This window comes from Podarcis muralis, chromosome 1, assembly GCF_964188315.1.
Source record: "Podarcis muralis chromosome 1, rPodMur119.hap1.1, whole genome shotgun sequence".
Lineage (NCBI taxonomy): Eukaryota > Metazoa > Chordata > Lepidosauria > Squamata > Lacertidae > Podarcis > Podarcis muralis.
Window position 1 is genome coordinate 30364388 of NC_135655.1, and position 21233 is coordinate 30385620.

Consider the following 21233-nt stretch of genomic DNA (forward strand, 5'->3'; position numbering starts at 1 on the left):
TGGTCTAACGGACAGTCTCTTTCCTGTAGCGCAGTAAACTGTAACTGTAAACTGTGTAGGTGTTCCTGCATTGTAACCCCAGGCTGTAACATTGCCTTGTACAATGCCTTGCGAATGAACAGCTTGGAAACCGCTGTCTCACGCACATGGAGTTCTTTAAGTGCTTGCCACACACCTCTAGCTGTCTTGATTCCCCTCACATATGGCAACTGGGAATCTTCCAGCCCCAAGACAATTGTGGCCCTTGCTCTTTGGTCTTTATCGAGGTCTTCATCATCAGGCTTCGCAGGAAACTTACTCACCACTTGCCAGAGACGATCCCTCTGCAGCACTGCCTGCATGCGTTCCGACCACAGCAAGTAATTGGAGTCATTCAGATGCTCAAAAGCCATCTGAACTGGTTGTGAGGCCATCTTGAGAGCGATGTCCCTGGAACCCGGAACCAGCTACTCACGACCACCGAGAGAGAAAACAGGAACCACAGCACCCAGCACTCACACGCTGCAGCTGTTGTCCTTGTGTCCGCTGCGTCACCAGCTCACCACGGTCAGGAACCAGCCAGAGAACAACAACTTCTGGAACTACTGGAACCAACGCCGTTGATGCTGACACCACCGCAACTCAGGCTGGCAGCACAATACCCATAACCTCATGGAACTTTGGAGTGTCAGGCATAGCCCTATTGGCTTTAGCCCAAACGTAGCAGAGTTTTCCTGCACAGCGAAGAAGCTAGTTGCGGCAGTAATGACTAGTCAGCTAGACTCAGAATAACTATTTACAGGATTTATTAAAAAGGAGAAAATAAAACAGCAGAGTTTCTGCATACAAGTAAAAGTAAAATAAACCCTCTCTTTCTCTCTCTCAAAACCATACACAGCACTTCTACTCCTAACAACACCTCACTTCAAACTGAGCTAGCAAACCCTTGATAACAGAGTTGAGTGCTGGTCGTTAACCAATCAGAGTGAGTAGTTTCTAGGTCAAGCAGACCTGGGCTTTCTGCCAAGAGTAAATTGACACCACCTTGAGTTAATTGTGAGAAGCCAGAATCTGCAAGTTTCCCACGAGAACCAATTAACAGAAACTGAAACTGAAACTGAACAATATTGTTGTGGACCACGAGGAAAGTTCACAGGCTTGAGCAGTGACCAAAACAGTTTTTTAATAAACATAATGTGCCCCCAAATTGTTAATAACAGTCCAATGGCTGAACCACACTAGGCATTTTCAAAAACGTTCTTAACGGAGGTGGAATCTTTCGTAATGCTATGTGGTGTTTGCATTGTATTCTATAGAGCCGCGTTGCCTTGAAACGACAGCCACTAGGGCTAAAGCAGGGCTGAGGAACCTCAGGCCCAGGAACCAGAAGCAGTACAGAGCTCCAGGTGTCCTGCCCAGGGCTGCTCCCTTCTTCCCACCTCGCCTAATATCAATCTTTCACAGGGCAGAGCTATCGCCAGCCCATCAGTGCTGAAGACATTCTCCGTCGCTGGCATTAACTTGATTAGGGCAGCAAGGAGCAGCTTAAAAGGGAAAGCTCTTCCCCACGGTAGGCATTTGCATGTAGTGATTGATGCCGATGTGTCCTCTAAACACATCTACATTTTGCATTTTAAACAAAGCTATTGCAGCAGAACTGCTCTCTGTCAATCAGGGCAACAGACTTCAGTTTGCTCCTGCCTTCTTTACTTGAAGGGAGTTTCCCTCACCTCCAAAGAAGGAATGGTTCAATAGAATGGCAGGGGTCCTCTGAAAGTGACAAGGCAAAGTGACTTTGTATGATGTTGTAACACATTTGTTAAAGGGAGGATTCTCGAGGATGTGGGGACATCTGCTTTGATAATTGTAGAATTGTAGAGTTGGAATGGATCCCAAGGGTCCAAACCAATTTAGGAATCGCAGCTAAAGAATCTAATAGGTGACCATCCAGCCTCTGTTTAAAAACCTCCAATGAAGGAAAGTCCACCATCTTCTGACGTAGTCCATTGTTGTTGCTGTTGTAGTTAATTTATTAATCACCTTCTAAACAACCATCTCAAAGCAATTTACACTAAAAATAATTTAAAGGAGTTGAAAATACACACAAAAATACATTTAAAACAAGACTAAAACCACACAAAGTAGACACCTGTGGCAAAGACCCATTTGTTCAGCTAGGAAAGCCGGTCACAACAAAATGTCTTCAATTGCTTCCAGAAAGTGTGGAGAATGGGCATGTGTGGTATCTTGAATACTATTCCACAGAACAGAAGCAGCCACACCAAAAGCCCTGCTGGAAATTACTGTGGAGAGTTCTTCTCAGATCTTTGGAACTTGCAAGAGGAACTCTCCTGGAGACTGCAGTGATCTACTGGATGTATAAGGGCCAAGTGGTCTCTCAAGTAACCTGGTCTGGAGCTGCGTAGGGCTTTATATTTTAGCGCACACACCTGTTAGCAGACTGGCAGCCAGTGCAAATCTCACAACAGAGTGTATTATGCTGGCAGTAGTTTTCCCGCAAAGGCAACCTGGTCGCCATGTTCTGCTGCAGCTGCAGCCTTTGAGCCAACTCCAAGGTACATGGAAGAGTAGCCCTCTTATGCCTAAAGGTGCATCTCAAGGATGCTTATGAAAAGGGAGACAGGATCAGACACAAGAGGCTGCAGAGGTGTTTAACCAGTGCTTAAGCACCCGCCCTGTGGAACGCCCTCCCACCAGATGTCAAAGAGAAGAACAACTACCAGACTTTTAGAAGACATCTGAAGGCAGCCCTGTTTAGGCCCAGTATACCTGAAGGAGCATCTCCACCCCTGTCATTCTGCCCGGACACTGAGGTCCAGCACCAAGGGCCTTCTGATGGTTCCATCACTGGGAGAAGCAAAGCTGCAGGGAACCAGGCAGAGGGCCTTCTCGGTAGTGGCACCTGCCCTATGGAATGCCCTCCCACCAGATGTCAAGGAAATAAATAACTATCTGACTTTTAGAAGACATCTGAAGGCAGCCCTGTTCAGGGAAGTTTTTAATGTGTGGCATTTTAATGTATTTTAAATCTTTGTTGGAAGCCGCCCAGAGTGGCTGGGGAGACCCAGCCAGATGGGCGGGGTACAAATAATAAATTATTATAATATTATTATTATTATTTAACAGACCACTGTATTTTAATACTTTGTTGGAAGCTGCCCAGTGTGGCTGGGGAAACCCAGCCAGATGGGCAAAGTATAAATAATAAATTATTATTATTAAGCAGACGTTGCATGCATTGGCTTTCCTCCACACACACTTTTTTTAATCTCCTTGAAATTTTTCAGAAGCTTCCTTTTAAAAAAGGAAGAACAGATTCGATGCTGGCTGTGAAGGGAACCATTTTTGAACCGTAGCCAAAAGCCATGGAGGGCACTTGTGTGCTGTTTGGTAAATTGTGTGGGACAGAGATGAGGTGAGCAGAAAGGTCTCTGTCTTTAAAGAGTGGAGAATGCTGACAGGGCTAAGTAATGATAATAGTAATTTGTATTGCATTATCCACAAAGCAGCACAGTGACAAAGCTCCAATAAAGAATGTGTCATGGCAAGTGACATTCATCATTTGTCCCTGGCGGGCATTCTCCTCACACATGACTCTTTGCTGTGAAGCTGGAGTTTAATTTCCCCCAGGTGAAATTCATGGAAGCCTCCAATGGGTCACAGTTCTCTTGAAGCTTGCTTCTCCTTCCTTCCCTTCACTCCTGCTAAGGTGGTCATGTGTCCTCCTTCACAGAGGACAATCCTCTGTTTGAAAGAGTCTTGAAAACCTGAAAGGCTGCCCAGTCTCAGTCTGGCTTAACGATAATGAATCCCCAGAAGGGAGAGGAGGTTGCAGGAGCATGTGGGACGTTTAGTTGAGAGAAAAGGCGATGATTAGGTGATGCGATAGAGGTTTGTAACATTATGCATGGCATGAAGAAAGAGGATGGAGAAAATGTTTTCTCCTTCTATCATAACTTTTTGTCCAGAAAAGATACCAGTGGTATAATGGAAGGGAGCAAGTCCACACTCTTGAGCAGAACAGGGACGAGGGATTCAGACTGTGCTGGATGGGGGGTAACTTCCCCTTAAGACATAGGTTTGCAGTTTGGGGGGTCTCTGCAATGGCCAGGCCTGCATTTGCAACATTAAAGCTCGTGTGCCAGCTTCACCTGTTCCTTGTGATGTCTGATTCAATAACATTGGTGCAAGCCTTAGCTACATCCCGTTTGGAGTAGTGTAATGCACTCTACGTGGAGCTGCCTTTGAAAAGTGCTCAGAAACTTCAACTGGCTCAGCTGCAGCCAGATGGTTGACCAGGACAGGTTATAGGGAGCCTAGGATTCATTTGTTACAACCATCCCACTAGCTACTGGTCTGCTTCTGCTGCTGGATATGCCCTATAAAGCCCTATATGGCTTAGGTCCAGCCTCTTCTCTCATACAAGGGTTTTGAGATCTTCAAGGGAGGCTCTTCTTTCAGCCCCACCACTCTCGTGGGCATGCTTGGTAGAGATGTGGGAGAGGGCCTTCTCACTGGCTGATCCCAGACTTTGGAACTCCCGCTAGTGGCAGACTTCAGGCTCTCAAATTTCACCAGGGAGCACGACCCTAAAACTCCCTCTGCTCCCTCCCCTGGGAAGCTCAACTGGCTCCCTCTTTGTTGTCTTTCTACCAGCAAGTGAAGCCTTTATCCTTCTAACAGACTTTGGGAACTGGCTGCTTTTAATGACGGGCCAGATGCCATGCTGGTTTTTGTTGTTGTGATTGTCTGTATGTTCTTAATAGATCTTTTATATATTTAAAGAGTTTTAATTCTATTAATGTTTACTTGTTTTAAATGATCCACCCCCACCAATGTCTTCAGCACTGCTTATTTTATCTGTAAGCTGCCTTGAATCCCTGTCAGGGGAAAAGGTGGGGGTATAAAAAAGCATAACGACAACTGTTGCATGACCCACCTTTAGAAGGGTTGGATGAACTGCAAAAATGAAAAATATTCCTAAGATCAAGGGCTGCTTCTCATACTATAGTGGAAATCACTATTAACAGTAAAGTTAAAGCTTGATGTTACATTTTGGTCATCTATTAATTGGTGCCGTTTTGAACACCTGAATTATTATTATTATTATTAGGGCGGGTTATAACAATTTATTTTTTAAAAACACACACACACACACAAACACATATTGCACTCACAAGGATAGAATGGATACTGAAAACATACAGATGTCAAAGGCCAAGGAAAGTGTGTCTTCCATATTTGCTGAAAGCTGTATAGAAGTCGGATGCCCCTGTGTGGGGATGGATCCTACCATTCCACGATTCCCTAGATAACTGCGTGTGGCTGTGACCTGGTAGAGCAAAGTAACAGGGGAAACCATCTTGGAAGGTGAGGAGCTGCTGAAGGCTCCTTCTCCACCGCTCCCCACAGCGTTACCCAATGCTTGTGTGCCCCCACCAACCTTTGCTTTCATTCAAGCCTTTCTTAGCTGCAACCTGCTGGTCATGAGCAACTATCTCGTTTCTCAATCGTCTCCAGGAGGGAAGCCAACCTCCTTCTTGAAGGGCAACCAGACAAGGTTGTTCATCCTGCGTAGCTGCTTCCTGAAGCCAGCCCATCCGGTCTGGCCCAGCCTGGCTATATCTTGTCAGAATCTCTTTGATCCATACAAATCGCTGAGGCTGCTTCTCTTCCACTTCGTTGTCACCTGTGAAAACAATATTCCAAATCTGCCCGATAATCTTTTACCACCAAGGACACCATGGCTACAGTGAGCGAAGGAGCCCCCTGACTAATGAATGGCCCAGGTTAGCTGGCTGGGAGACAAGCCACAAGTGTTCTGAGATGCATTGCTTTCCCCATATTATTTTATTTATCTCACAGGCCAGTGAAACATTTTGACGCGAAATCCAAACATCCCTAGGGGACCTACCTGCCATGAAAAGTCTCCCAGATTCTCAGACTTTCAAAAATAAACTCAATCAATATTAATTTACTTCACTTGTTCATAAATTAGACACAGGTCTTTGGTGACTCAAAGCATATTTTCGCCTGGGACAAAGCATATATTTAAAGGCAAATAAAGGCTTCTGTTTTTTTATTTTTAAGAGTCCTCGTAGTACAAAGAGGACAGACTACGAGAACACACAAGCAGTTTCTGTTAAAATATTCTGGCCCTGAATCACAAATCAATATATTTATGTTATCATGAGTGAAGATGGACCACCTCAAATGATGTCAGCTTTGACACCTAGGACAAAAACTCCTGCGCCAAAAGGATGGAGTGTTGTCATGCATTGTTTGCAACATGAACCAGGAGGCAGGAGATGGTTTGCTCCACCCTCTTAAAAACTCTCTGCCCCTAAAGTATGGCTGTCACTGGACTTGATATGTGGAGAACCTTTTCCAGCTTCAGGGCCACATTCATTTCTATGCAACCTTCTGGGGGCCACATGCCAGTGTTGGGCATAAGTGGGTAGAGGAATGATGGATGCAATTTTTTACTTTGTACGGTAGACTAGCAGCTACACACGTGCTCACACAACCATCTTTCCTCTATGCAGGCAAGCAATACGCTTGTTAGACTTCCAGGACACATCCTGTCCAGTCAGAGGCTCTCAGGGATGGTGCAAAGCAGGACAGCTGAGGGATGTGGCATGGAGAGAGGCCTGTGATCTGTGGTGGGATGTGCTCAGAAATTCTTTCCCAGAATTAGAATGTCCCTTTGCCTCTCCTTGCTTCCAATAGGCTGCATCCCACCCTGATATTTTGTCTGTCTCAGTGCTGAGAAGTGTGCTTCCTCCTCTTCCTCCTCTTTTCTGCCTTAACCTTTCCAAGGTGCCCTCCACCAGCCTCTTCCAGCCTTCTCTACATCGCTGTGGGAAGTGCTGCTTTTCATACTCACAGGATCACTCACCAACCCACTGAAAGAGTCTGCTTATATTGGGAACATGCAGGTGGAAGCTATTGATTTCTCCATCCATTACTTATCACGTGAATTAATGCATGGAAGTGTTTCTTCTTCTCTCTTGCCCCACATTCCTGAGGATGCTTTTATCGTGTCCATGTAGACGGTCGTAGCTTGTTCGAAATCGTTTGCTTGTGTGTCACCAAGCAGAGAAGAAGCCCTTGAAAGAGTCTTCAATTACGAGCCGATTCTCTGTCTGGGACTGCAGGGTCATCACCAGTTTACATACTTTCCGATTAGCACCCATCTCTCTCTTTCTCGTTGTGTCTGCGTTAGGTATCTTCTAAAACCTTTTCTTGCGCTCCACACTCCCGGTAGGTGGTCCCCATCTGCTTTGAAGCACTTAAGGGGGGGGGGGGAGATGAAAATGTGGAAAGCCATATATAAAAGCAGAGCATATTTTTCAATGTGCTCATACATTTCCCCTGCCACTGTGACAGTTCTGACAGCATACATTACACACAGCAATTCCATCTCCTGACATCGTAGTAGTCAGCCCTCCATCCTCCTTGAGAAGCGTCTGGGATGAGCTACGCTATGTGTAATTGCTCAAAGAACGGCTGCAGGACCTCCGAAGCTTGCCAGATGTCACTGACATAGGTGTCAAGGGGGGGAGCCTTAAATTAAACATTGACATTTGCCAGTCTTAAGGGCCTATGTTGACACTTGTATAGGTTTTTAAATCCCTGAAAAAACCTACTTGTCGAGTGGCTACGGATGGGTTAATCTGTCACTTTCTGTTTTGCCCAGTTTCTCATTTTTCCCATATTAAATTCAGTTCTCCACATTTCCATACCATTTTGTGACTTTTTAAAAATTAGTCATCATGAAGCTTCATTAGCACTTTAGTGTAAATTCACCCAGTACAATTTCCCCCAATACAATGGCAGCAGCAGGCGATCCATTGGGAGAGAGATCTGCCACCCCCATGGATCTTGCCCCTGAAGGCAGCTTCATATCACCTCATTTAAAAGCCAGCCCTGTATGTGGTTTATTTCCATCTTGTTACTCCCAAAATCTCAGGTACGGGACTTGAGAATTCGTGTGTGTGTGTGTGTGTGTTGTGTTAGTCCTCGTTACATCTTGTTCTCAGCCAGCTTACTCACTGTGTAATGTTCAGGGAACATAGAGATGACATTGTAATTTCAAAATTATTTCCTGGGTATTGTTTTTTGCTGTTGTTAAAATGGCCAGACCCTCCCTAGAATATCTGGCACGGAAGTGGCTTCCGTGCATGTTATTATATTTAGGTTAATGTGTGTGCCTTTAATAATGTAAATGGTAATAAACATTATTTGCAGGATCGACTGACTTCAATATTAAAATTGAAGTGAATTTACAACTCTGAAAATGGAATTGTTGGAGATGATATAATCTGGCTTTAGATCATTTTCTGTCCAAAAATAACATTCTTCACCCCGGTAAGATTATTCATAACATGCGTATTGCACTCGATTTAATTGACAGGCTGTGTAAATTACCCCCCTCATCTCCCCATGAAAACAACATTTATGTGATTTGTTTTTTTTAACTCAGCTGTTAAATACAGGCTTTAGTTTCTATCAGTCGCCGCCAGTTTAGCTAAAGTGGTTTTCCTCTAGCTTTGCTCTTTCTTATCTGATCATTGCTCTCCCTTTATTGCTTCTGCATTGGGAGACACATTTGTGTTACGATAAAGCTGCTGAAATCCAAAGACTACTCACTGAAGCAAGGGCCGTCAACAAATCCTTGGTTTTTGGCACAGAAAATTTTTGGGCTGGGGGAACTTTTCTCATCTGAAGAAAAAAAACTAAAAAAACAACAACAACAGAAAGGTATTTTGCTTCTAGATACACTAGGTTTATGTTCCGAAAAGTGGTGCCTCTAGAATATTTTAATTTGTTCCTCTTTATTTTTGCTAATGTTAAAGAGGTATTTATTTATTTTATATACAGCCCTATACCTGGAGGTCTCAGGGCGGTTCACAGAATAAGATGAGAACCCGTTCATCAGTCTTAGTAAGGCTGCAACTATAAACCCACTAGCCTCACTGAAATCAATAGGATTTACTTCAGAGTAGACATGTATAGGATTGTCCTGTAAAGGGCAAAAACAGAGAAAAATGGGTACTGGTTAATTTTGCCTACTCTTACATTGCTTCTGAAGGAAACTCATTAATAAATCCTTTGCAACTATGAGCTGTGCATATACAATATGTGCAGAGCACGACAGCATAACTTAACTAAATATTGCCCTTGGGGGTTTTGTGTATCATATACACAAAACATTTCTACCTGACACCATGGGAGAGTCTTGTGAAGCTTAAAGTTGATGGTATGATTTCTGTTGCAGGGGGTGGTTAGAACTAAAACTAATTGGATAGTTCAGATTTTGGGGAAATATAGTGGATTCTTCCTGCTGATTTGAGTGGAAATTCTACTATGAGATATTATCTGTGTGGACACAGCTGATTTTGAAGGTGCACAGGGACCTTGTAAGGAAGAAGCAGATTTATCATGTGCCCCTGCCCCATATTTCCCCCATAGTTCTCTGATTGTGCTTTTAATTGTAAGTGAGGTGTAATACGAAGCTTACATGTAGGCGTGACTTAATATAACTTTTTCATTAGCTGGTTTATGTTTTTACTAGGGCCTGTGCCCCTACTTGCTTCACTTGTCAACTCCACCAACCTCCATAGCCCAGTTGCTTAGATCATGGTGCTGACAATGCCAAGGTTGCAGGTTTGATCCCCATATGGGCCAGCTGCCTATTCCTGCATTGCAGGGGGTTGGACTAGATGATCCTTAGGAACCCTTCCAACTCTACAATTCTATGATTCCAACTCCTTGCCCCTTTATTTACACTTCACATAAAAAGAAATCAGACCTCACCACACCTCTGCAGCTCATCTTGGGCCACCTGCCTGATCAGCTGCCTGCATCTATGTCCTCTGGATCCCTCTTCCTCACTTCACCTGGGTTGCCCACCTGCCCACATCTCCCTCCTCCAGTTCCTTCCTCCTCACATCTCCTGGGCTTGCACCTCCGTTATCCAGATCTGTCCACTCTTCTCCTGGACCACAGACATCAACTGGATCCAGTTCCCCCTGGTTTATGGTCTGTGAGTAATCAGAGAGAAGGTAAACCACATAGGTTTTTGTGCTAGCCAAAACACAAGAGAGGCACTCTTTTTTTTATTTTTGCACATTTTTTTCTGTTCAGCAGGAGTTCTGGAGCATGTTGCAACTGGCATCCATTGTGGTTCATGCAGGTTTAGTTGCACTATGGCTAGCAGCTGTAAAGGCTTGCATCAGCCCTGACTGTTGTGGACCTATTGACACCATAGAGTTGTAAGATGGGGAGTGCTGAATATAATGTCCTTTTATCATTGTAAAAGGTGGACTCCTGATGTGGTTTCTACAACTAGAAAGCGATGGATTTCCCCCCAAGGTTTAGCTATTGATTAAAGCATTCAATACATTTCAAGTTTTTTTAAAAAAAACCTGCAACGTGGCTAATGATATTTAAATCAAATACAATTTAAATCAAATATATACACTGCAAGTACTGAAAACATTTAACCCCCTGAAGCTGCCTTCAAATCAGATGTCATGCCAAGCCATGAGCCTGCCAGAGCTTTGTAGTCTTGACCAGTTGCCAAAAAAGTCACAAGGACTGAAGTGTACCTTTCTGGGGAAGAGCTATGCAAGGTTTGTTCTACCACCAAAAAGGGTATCTGGGATCTAGATGCTTTGGAGCAGAGATGGGGAACCTGCAGCCCTACAGATGCTGTTGAGTTACATACACACACCCTCATTCCCAGCCAGGCATTGCTCCCATTCTGCCCTGTGTAGGTAAGCAACTGTTCTACCGCACAAGCTGCTACTGAATTTAATGATTCTGTCTCTGTAAATTGTAAATTTTGACCCAGGCCACATTCACACCATGTGCTTAAAGCTCTAGGACACCACTTTGAACGATCGTGTCTTCTCCTAAAGAATTATGGGAGCTGTGGTTTGCTAAGGGTGCTGAGAGCTGTTAGAAAATCCCCACTCCCCTCCCAGAGCTACAATTCCAAGAGTGGTTTAACAATTAATCTCACTTCCCAGGGAACTCTGGGGACAAACAACATAGCTCAGAACATGAGATTCTAAATCTCAGGGTTGGGGGTTTGAGCCCCACATTGGACAAAAGATCCCTGTGTCCCATCTATCTCTACAATTCTATGATTCTGTGTCAGGAGCGGGAGTCAGTCGCAAGTCGGTAATAAATCACAAGACATGAGTAAAGTTAACTCCTTATTCAAGGAAACAAATTCCACTCGGGGGCCAGGCCTAGTGAGCACAGGAACGCATCCCGGTAGATCCTTCCCCTCCTCCTCAGGTCCTTCCCAAGCAATCTGAGACTATGTCACCATTTCTATATTTGCTCTGCCCTCTTCATACCTCTTCTGGTTCTGGGAGACCAGGGTGGGAAGGGAGCTGGTTGCAGCAGGAGGGAGAGATTACTTCAGCAACACCCCTCATCACTGCTTCTAGCCCCACCCCGTCCAACCTCTGCTTCTGCCTCTGCTTCTGGGCTGCTCTCTGCCCCAGCCTCTTCCTCCCCCAGTCTGCTCTCTTCTCCCTCTGCCCACTCATCATCATCCCACCACCAATCCCCTGACTCTGAGCCTTCTTCCCTTGGGGGTTCCCCAGCTGGTATCTCCCACCACTCCTCTGCATCCAGCCAGTCCATGACATTCTATAATTCTAGCTCCCAGAATTCTTTGGGGGAAGCCATGACTGTTTAAAGAAGCATCATAGCGCTTTAAATGCAGTGTGTGAATGTGGCCTTTCAAAGTGTCAGCGCTTCTGGTTTTCTAATGGTAGCATCACTAGCTTTGCCTCATGTTGTGTAATTACTGGACCCAAGGCATCTTTTGCTTTGGCCAAAAACCACATTTCTCCTTGTTTAGCTTCATGGATCTGAGCCATTGCTCAGCATTTTCTTGGGATCTTCCATTGACATGCCATATGTTTGGATTCCATCATTGAAGACAACTGCTCCTTTTCTCTGAGTGGTTCTGTCATCTCCCTCTGAAAAACCTCAAGAGCGTGTTCCTTTTTATTCTTCCTCCAAAAGAAGAGCTTGGGTGTTTGGGATAAAACATAAGCATCATTTCCAGGAGATGATTATGAACTGCTGTGCTAACAAAATTCATGTTTGGGGTGCTTCTACACAAGAGCTCTTCAGTGCTGTTAAGACATTGCTTTTTTTGCAAGTAGCAGGAAGCAGAATTAAAATTAGGGTTCCATACAGCTTTGGCTGTGCCCTTTCATATGGCCGAAGATAGTTCTATAATATCTTCTCACAAATAAGCTGCTCTCAGCCACTTACCTGGCTACTTCAGGTTTATTGCTTGCAGGTCTAGCTGGTTTTATTGTTTTCTTATTGCTCCCAGTGGGACGATTACTAAGTAATGTCTCCTTCAATAGGTGCTCTATGAATTGCTCCATGTTAATTTATTCTCCCATGAGGGAGTGGCCTTTGCTTTTGGTTACTGATTTCCTCATATCCTTTTTCTTAATTTAATTTTTCTTTTTTTGCATTTAAAAAAAGTCATGGGGGAAATAGGAAACCAGTAATTAAGCACATAACCCCATGGGGGAGGGGGGGTTCTGACGTGGAGCAATTTGCAGAGAGGCTATTCAAGGGGAAATTACAAGTCACCCAACTAGGGTCAACAGGAAGCAATAAAATCAGCTGACCATACAAAGAGGAAGTGATTTGTTTACAGGCACAGGAGCCTTGAAAAACATTGGTACTGCTTTGTTGGTACACATTGAACAGCCTCAATCTCCAATTATATTTTAATATTTTAAAACAATCACAAATCAGGTCTGGAAAAACATGGGAGGGCAGCACAGAAAGCAAGTGATTGGGAAAAAAATATGGATGTTCTATAAAAAGTGGGTGAACAAAGGAGAGCAATTCCACAGAAAAGGGTTAGTGTGGAAGCATCTGTGGACTAGACAAAGTTAAAATGGAAGGGGAGGCTCCCCACTTCAGAGGTTTGCCCCCAAATTCTAAAGAGCCACAAGGATGGGGGAAGAAAGGTAGTGCACACATTCTTGCTCCCTTTCCGATGTGTTTATTTTAACCCACAATATGAATACAGTGGTACCTCGGGTTAAGAACTTAATTCGTTCTGGAGGTCTGTTCTTAAGCTGAAACTGTTCTTAATCTGAGGTACCACTTTAACTAATGGGGCCTCCTGCTGCCACCGCGCCACTGGCACATGGTTTCTGTTCTCATCCTGAAGTAAAGTTCTTAACCCGAGCTACTATTTCTGGGTTAGCAGAGTCTGTAACCTGAAGCGTCTGTAACCTGAAGCATCTGTAACCTGAAGCATCTGTAACCTGAGGTACGACTGTACCTGGATGTACCATAGTGTAAAGCAAATCTCTCAGTGTGATAAGGTGAAGTGATGATTCGGAATACTCAATAAATGCAACCTCAACAGGATTTGTTTGTACATTTGTTTTATTTCTCAGTTTGTTCGAAATGACCTGTACCACAAGAATACGATTTATTTAATTAGTTATTTGACAGTTTTTTCTTTCTTTCAGGAGCAGATAATAGTTGAGTAGTTACTGTTTTATTTCACTCTTGGACTATGACACCCTGCATAGTTTTGCACAGGCTTTCCCATCTTTTCCCCTTTGCTTGTTTTTGGCTTCTCTTAACCATCAAGTCACCAAAGCAGGACTGGCTTTGGACCACATGATTGGCCAAAAAACCTCAGCCACATACATTCTTAGGGTTTCTTTCCTCCCTTTTTTGACAGCTGCTTTAGCATGGTTTCAAAATATGTGTTCGACATTTCTGAACACATGAGTCAGTCTGGTTATGTAGAGAGAAGAAAATAACGCCCCTTATTTGGCATGAACAATACTGTTGAGTTGTGGTTTTGCAGTTTCTTCATATTTTCACTTCAAAATAATGCCCGCCTTTTTCTCAGCTGCAAGGGGTGGTGGGTATCGCACCATTGATCTGAAGCGATTCCCGCCAACTTGGGTGTTTGCTTGCTGGTTGCACTAAAGGCCAGAGACCCCAGAAAGGAATGTGAATGCAAGCAGCATTTGTTGCCTCCATGGCTCATAGGGAGGGTTGTATTTCAGAGCAGAAGACAGTGACCTATGTAAAGTTTTGGGAAGGAGAGAGTACACGGCAGGTTACAGGTAGGCACAGAAGTAGGGTGACACAGCTTCCTGGAAAGTGGGAGGTTGACAGATGTCATGCTTCTATTCTAGTGAAGGCACTTACCTGCATGCCTTGCCCTAAACTAATCCCAGGGTTAGCACTTGGGGACTTCATTACCTACTCCATGGAAGCTACTATTGTCTGAGGGTTTGCAGTTGTCAGAATCATTCTTGTACCAGTAGTTCGTACCTTACAAAATATTTGACTCCTATGTGCAGGACCGGATAATTGCTTAGTGCATGCTTGCACACACACTTTCAGCTAGTTCCAAAGGCATGGAACCAGAGCTGTCCCCGTATTGCTAAAATCTGAAGCTGGTCTGTGCTATCCACTCTCCCTATAAGATCTAAAGTATTACCAAGTTGCTGCTCTGGTTGATTGCTACTGTCTTCCTCAGATGTATGTTCTATTAAATTAATTTGGAATATGTTGTCTCAGCCCCCTCTACGATTATGGACAGTATCCACATAATGCCTTCCACCTCCACGTGGATTTCCACTTGCACAGTGGGACTTTCTCCCCCTCTTTGCACCATGCAACCTCCCCAAATCTGCTTTGGAGGGTTGGGAGAACCCCTGGAAGAGATTTAGAGGATCGGTGGTCAGAGGAGAGTGGAGAAGTCCCATTGTGCAACCAGAAATCCTGTACCTATTCACTTAGTTTTTACCAGTCTTCTCCAACCTGGTGCCATTCAGATGTTTTGGATTACAGTTCCCATCCTCCCTGAAAACTGGCCATTCTAGCTGGGGCTGATGGGAGTTGGAAACCCCAAAATCATCTGGATGGCATCAGATTGGGGAATGTTGGTTGAGAGTGATGCAGCTATATCTCTGATTGAACCAAAAAGGGCGCAGTGAGTCATGGACAAGCAGGCTCCACATTGCCTCTGACTTCAGAAAAAAATAAACACCGGTACAATATATCCTTGATTATGCAGAGGTGTGGGCAATGCCCTACTTGAGAGCTTACCAGAATGGCCACAATTGGAGACAAAAGACTGCACTAAATGGACCCTAGGTATAACCCAGCAAGGTAGTGATTTTATGCTCCAGCAACATAAGATGACCTTAGGCTATTTGCAAATGAACAAAGTGGTAGTTTTACAAACATGGGAACAAGAAGCATTTGTTCCCGCATTTATTGCATTTACTGAGTCTTCACTTGTTTACTGCCCCAAAGTGGCAATGAAGGAAGGCTGCTTTAAATGAGCATGAAAATGCTCCTCCCAATAAGGGCCCATGATTGAGGCCTGTAGTGCCAGGAACTCTTTTTCTGGCCTTTAGCAGAGAAATCCCGCAACCATGCTTTGCAAAGGAGAGACACAGGAACATAGGAAGTCTTGTGCAAATTCAGGTCTATTTGCCCGTAGCCCAGTATTATCTACTTTGACGTGCAATGGGTCTCGAGGGTCTAAGCTGGGGGCCTTCCCCATCACCTGTGATCTGATCCTTTTCAACAGAGATGCCAATAAAGGAACTCGGGACCTTCTGCATGCCAAGCAGGCGCTCTGCCAGTGAGCTACGGTTGTCCCTTACATGTGATGGCTATTTTGGAGAAGAATGACAATGACTGTTAGTAGGATAAAGAAAGCTGGGGCGAGATGAAGGCTACTCTGAGAAAAGGAGCATCCATCAAAATACTTTCCCCCATGGGTGGAAAAGAAGTAGGGAGCCATTTTGAGCAGGAAACTGGAGCTGTTTGTCATCCAAAAACAAAACTGTCGGGAGATTGTAAGTATGGTCCAGCCCCCAAATCAGTTGCCAACCACAGGCGTCCGAAGGGAGCTTCATGATTACTGTGTTTATTTCTGTCGCATCCTTCATAGTCATGGAAGACCAGTTTAGCAATCTGCTGGCTCCCTCCCTACCCCCTTTTTCCCTCTTCAAAAAAGAGGACCTTTGGATTAGCATCTGGATGAAGCAGCAAAGTGAATTAGTACAAAGCAAAGAAGTTGAGGCCTCTGTTCTGATTTACCTCAGGAAGCAGACAGGACACTGCCCAGCCCTCACTTGGCAAATGGTATATATATATATATTTGCCATCCATACCTTTTATTGCTTTGGTTAGACCTATTTTCACATGTTGTTTTGACCACTCCCTTTGGAAGTAAAATTCACTTGTATGGTCATCTTGGCTTCAATGCTGCTTCTGCAACAGTGGGTTTAACTCTTGAACTCACTGCTGGATCCCAAAATAACCGTGAAAACAGACACACAAACACATCACCCTCCTGAAAAGCCACAAACCAGTCAAAGCCATCTGGACTTGTGGCTCTGTGGGACTGATGAGAAGAAAAGTAATTAATCTCTGAAAAGAGGGTTGGCAGGGGCCAAGCTAACTTGGAAGCCATTATTTTTATAAATATAACCTAGAAACCTTACCTCCCCAATCCCTCAATGGGGAGGGAGAAGCACTTCCAATTCTCAGAGGCACTCTCTTACTTATCACTTCAAGCCTGCCATTCAAAACAGGTTTTGGCTCAAATATAAGCCTTGCTACCCTTGCCTTCCTTCAGCTACATTCAAGCCGGATTCAAGCTACTGACCTCAATGAGAGAGTTGCCACAGTGGGAAAGGAATGCGGAGGCAAAAATTAAGTATCTCCCCTGGGTTGTTTTAGTTCTCTTAACATGGCGCAAGCCCAGCAGGTGAGTTCTTCTCATTCTTCTTCTCCCCTACCTCTCAGGGAATATATCCAATATTTGGATTTGGAGCTTGAAATCTATTGGTGAGGAAAGACTGGGAAATGCCCTGGTTTGGGATAACTTTTATTTTGGCCCACTCCCTGTGATTCCAGTGACCTCGGGCCATGTGGAGAAAGAAGGAAAGGAGGTAGAGGGTTTTCGTTTTCTTTTTAAATAGCACCACATCTAGGAGGATGAAGGGATGACTGAGTGACTACAGCCTTGGAACAACAACAAAAAGTATCCAGCTACTTCCCTCTGCATATTATCACACTTCTCTCTCAAGGACATGTCTCCAGCTTCTCTAGTAACCACCACCGGGAATGTTATGATTGCACATGGATAGGGGAAAGCCAGGTGTAAATATGCTGTACAATATCACAGGATATCTTACACGGTCAGGCCTGTCCTTCCTAATAAGGAGAGCCTCTATGTACATGTTTTCTGTGTAGCTTGAGCACAGGAGGCAGCCATTCTCGACTTAAGAGATCCCATGACGCTCCTCCCCAAACAGACCACCATCACATGGACCACAGCATTGAGGAAAGGGGTCAAGCTGCGGACCCACTGATGCCCAGATATATTTTTTTAATCTCCTCTCACGCCACCATGCTATGAATGTTACAAACTCTTATTTTTCACCATTTTCTGCTTCAGTCCCCACACCCCTTCTCTTAGGTCAAAGAAGATGGGAATGGGCTGCCCTGGATAGTGCAAACAGCATCACTCTTAGGGGCTCCAGACTCCCTTTGGCTCCCTTTGCAAGTGCAAGAGCTTGTTCTATGATTTTCCAGAAAGAAAGAAAGGAGGGGAGGGGGGAAGAGTGATGTTGATTAAAAGAGTTCCCTTCTCTGTACACAATAATCTTCAGATGGACGTACAGACTGGCGTGGCTGCCAGATGGATGTTAAATAATTCTTCCATAATAAATGATTGGAGATAAAAGCCAGCTGCCACCTCTGTTTGGTTAGCTCCATGGCCCCAACCTTGGCTTCCAGTTTGCTTCCTGAGCCCTGTCAGACCTTGGCTTCCAGCATTTCTAGGAAGAGTTTGTGCATGGGGACCTTGCCCTGCAGTTTGATGCTATAGAAGTGCTGCACGGCCTTAGCAGCTGTTTGCCGCAGGAGGGGAAGGGTGAGCAGCAGCTTCCCCGCACGCCGTGGTTCCTCATGACGCTGGCTCAGCTCGTAATCCTGGAGAGCTTCGTGGAGAAGGTCTTGGAGTTTCTGCACTGCATCCATGTCCTCTATGTGCATTGAATCTGCAAAGAGACAACCTTTTATCATATGTGGTGGACCTGTCCCAAGGTGAAAGACTTCTGGGAAAAGATTTATAATGAATTGAAAAAAATGTTGAAATATACATTTATAAACAAACCAGAGGCCTTTCTTCTTGGAATAACAGGTTTGGAATTGCCCAAGAAAGGTGTTAAATTGTTTTTGTATGCCACAACTGCTGCTCATATTTTGTTAGCTAAAAAGTGGAAAACCCAAGAATTACCAACAGTAGAAGAATGGCAGATGAAGATGATGGACTTTTTGGAGCTAACCGACCTGACTGGAAAAGTCCGCAACCAGTAGGAGGAGGAATATCAGGAAGAATGGAATAAATTTAATGATTATTTAGTTAAATTTGTTAAGTTAAATTAACTGGAAATAGCTTGCAGATACTTAATAGCTTAGAATTTTATTTATGTTAAGTGATGAATTAATATGTTTAATTATATAAGGTGAAGATTTAAGGATGTTAATGTTTAAGTTAAATTTCATAAAAATTGGGATTTGGAAAACCGTTAAAAGGACATGGAATGAAATTCAACCAAGGGGAAGCGAGGAAGTCACTTAACAAAGTTAATAACTGTAATTTTCAATAAGGCTATGATTTATGTTTGTTATGTTTGTTTGTTTGTTTGTTTGTTTGTTTGTTTGTCGTGTGTGTGTGTGTGTGTTTGTTTGTTTGTTTGTTTATAATATTGTGAAAACCAATAATTTATTTTCTTGGGGGGGGGGGGAGAATCTGCAAAGAGAAAAGGCAAAACAAACCAACCAGTGAAAAAGTGAGAGGGCAAATTTGCCTGTCCTTTAAGAAGAGCTGATGCACCCTTCTTATGCATATCACTGTCTTCTGAGGTGCGGTGTGAGAGGAAGCCTTCTGTGTGGCATGCACCACCTCCTAGATGGAACTTCCTGCCCTAGAGGTTAACACATATTCCATCAGCATTTGAGAACCTTTCTTTGTTTACAAGCCTTTGATTCTATTACTGTTTGTGGCTGCAATCTAATTCCACTTACCTGGAAGTAAGTCCCATTGCATTTTCCAGGACTTCTGAGTAGACATGGTTAGGATTGCACTGTAAGTTATGGGTTCTTGTATTTTTAGTTCGGGATCTTATGGTTCTTTCTAACGCAATTTTCAGTGTCGAGGTATGGTGTGTGTGTGTGTTTTTAATGTATCTGTTTTTCATGATGGAATGTTTTTAGATAGGCATCTCTACAATGTGCAGCTGCCACAAGCCAGGTTCAAGCACTGGCTCTGTATCACAGTGGCAGTTTTCCAAGATCAAGGTAGCATTGGAGTTAGTAAAAAATGAAGTGAAACAAACCACAATGCTGGTTAAATATGAAATCGCTATGACTCAGTGATCTGGAAGCTGTTTCGACAACTAGGGGGATATAAAAACTAAAGGAGGTGCTCAGAACATCCTTTATACCTTGGCCACCGTCAGACTGAACCAAAGGAATCATAAAGGAATGTTATCTCACTCTAGTAGTCTAGAAAGTCCCCATTTGGACCACATGTAAAGCTCATGAACCCAATGTCCAACCCTTTCTTTCAGTGAGCCTTTCAGTTGCATGGGCGATGTTGGCCAGACTCTCATGTCCATCCCAGATGGTAACCTTACCTGAATTGGCAAGAGCCAAGGCCTTGAGTGTCACAAACTCTTCCTTCTCCACCTTCAGCTTCTTATACCTGCGCACAAGCTGCAGGATGGCCAGGTAGAGCTCCAGCAGGCCCGTCAAGCGAGAATGTTCCTCATCCATGATGTAATCTTCAGCATAGACCAATTTATCCTCATAGGGTAACGAGCGGTAGACGATACCCAGGATGAGTATCTCCATCCATGCGCTCTGCAATAGGCTCATCTGGTCCCCCAGGGAAAGATTAGAAAAGCCTGGCAGGGCAAGAAGAGCAAGTCAACTTACGTACACAAGTAGGAGACGATGTTTTAGCAGTGCCTGCTCCAAGCCCTGAAGCTCAGAAATCTGGCGGGGACTCTGTTAGGTCACCCAATGATGGAAACCTCAATATTCCCATGGGGAGCCCTTGGCCATAAACATTTAACCACAGTTCAAGGTAAAAAAAAAAAATGCTCCATGACAAAGTGCTAAAAAAAGAAGTGAAACATTCAATCATTTCACTCACAGATGTGCCACATTTTAAGAGCCAGTTGCATTTGCAGTTCCACATGGTAAGCCACTTCCTATGTCAGGCATGGCCAAACTTGGCCCTCCAGATGTTTGGGGACTGCAGTTCCCATCATCCCTGACCACTGGTCCTGTTAGCTAGGGATGATAGGAGTTGTAGTCCCCAAACATCTAGAGGGCCAAGTTTGGCTATGCCTGTCCTATGTAGTTTGGGTGATTTTAACCATTCCATGACACACATGGATTTTGTAATGGAATACTTTTATTCATACAATCCCATTTGGAATCAGCTTCAGCTTGCCACATTCCAAAGCTTCCCATTTGCTTTGGAAGCTGCACACATGATTGAAAGAAAGAGTAAAGACTCAGGTGTTTTATTTAAAAGGACTGATCTATGTAATTTAGGTGGAACAGCTGCCTAATAAACCATGTATACTATAAACAAATAAGTGCTCTCCATGTATACTATAAACAAATAAATGTAGAGCTGTGGATGTGTTTTCACACTTGCTGCCATAGAATAGCATTAAATACTGCCATGTGCCTGGCTATTAATGTTAGGCTTGCTTATACATCACACCAACAAGCTTTGTAGCATTTAATCACAAAAGTCCATTCACAATCCATTAAGTCCATTCAGGCTGCGAACAGAAGGACCCCCTCCATGAGTACAACTCCCTTCCAAAAACAGAAGCTCATTCCCTTTACAGAAAAAAAGTTAAGATCCAAGTCAATTTTTCTTAACAATGGAACTCAATCCAGTTTTATAACATTGCCTCCACCAACCAGAGGATCATTAATGTTACCTTAGGACCCACAGGAACAAACAGCACCTACTCTGACATGAACACCAATTTGGGTACCAGACAGACCAGACACTGAAAAGCCACGAATGAGAACTGAACAAATTAGAATTAGTAGCATTTATTGAGATCCCAGCAACACAGGAATGC

General features: G+C 44.0%; 1 protein-coding gene across 4 annotated transcripts in view; it reads right to left on the reverse strand.

The window, feature by feature from the left end:
• Nucleotides 1-13434: 13434 nt before the first annotated feature.
• The window catches only part of ESRRB (estrogen related receptor beta), a 162540-nt gene continuing 154741 nt past the window's right edge, over nt 13435-21233 (reverse strand). For all 4 annotated transcript variants that reach the window (XM_028719087.2, XM_028719096.2, XM_028719079.2 and 1 more), the window contains 2 exons: nt 19758-20027; nt 13435-18116 (listed from right to left, as the gene is read on the reverse strand). In XM_028719087.2, the coding sequence (XP_028574920.1) occupies nt 17872-18116; nt 19758-20027 (515 nt within the window). In that variant the 3' untranslated portion in view covers nt 13435-17871. The remainder of the gene's footprint in view (nt 18117-19757; nt 20028-21233) is intronic.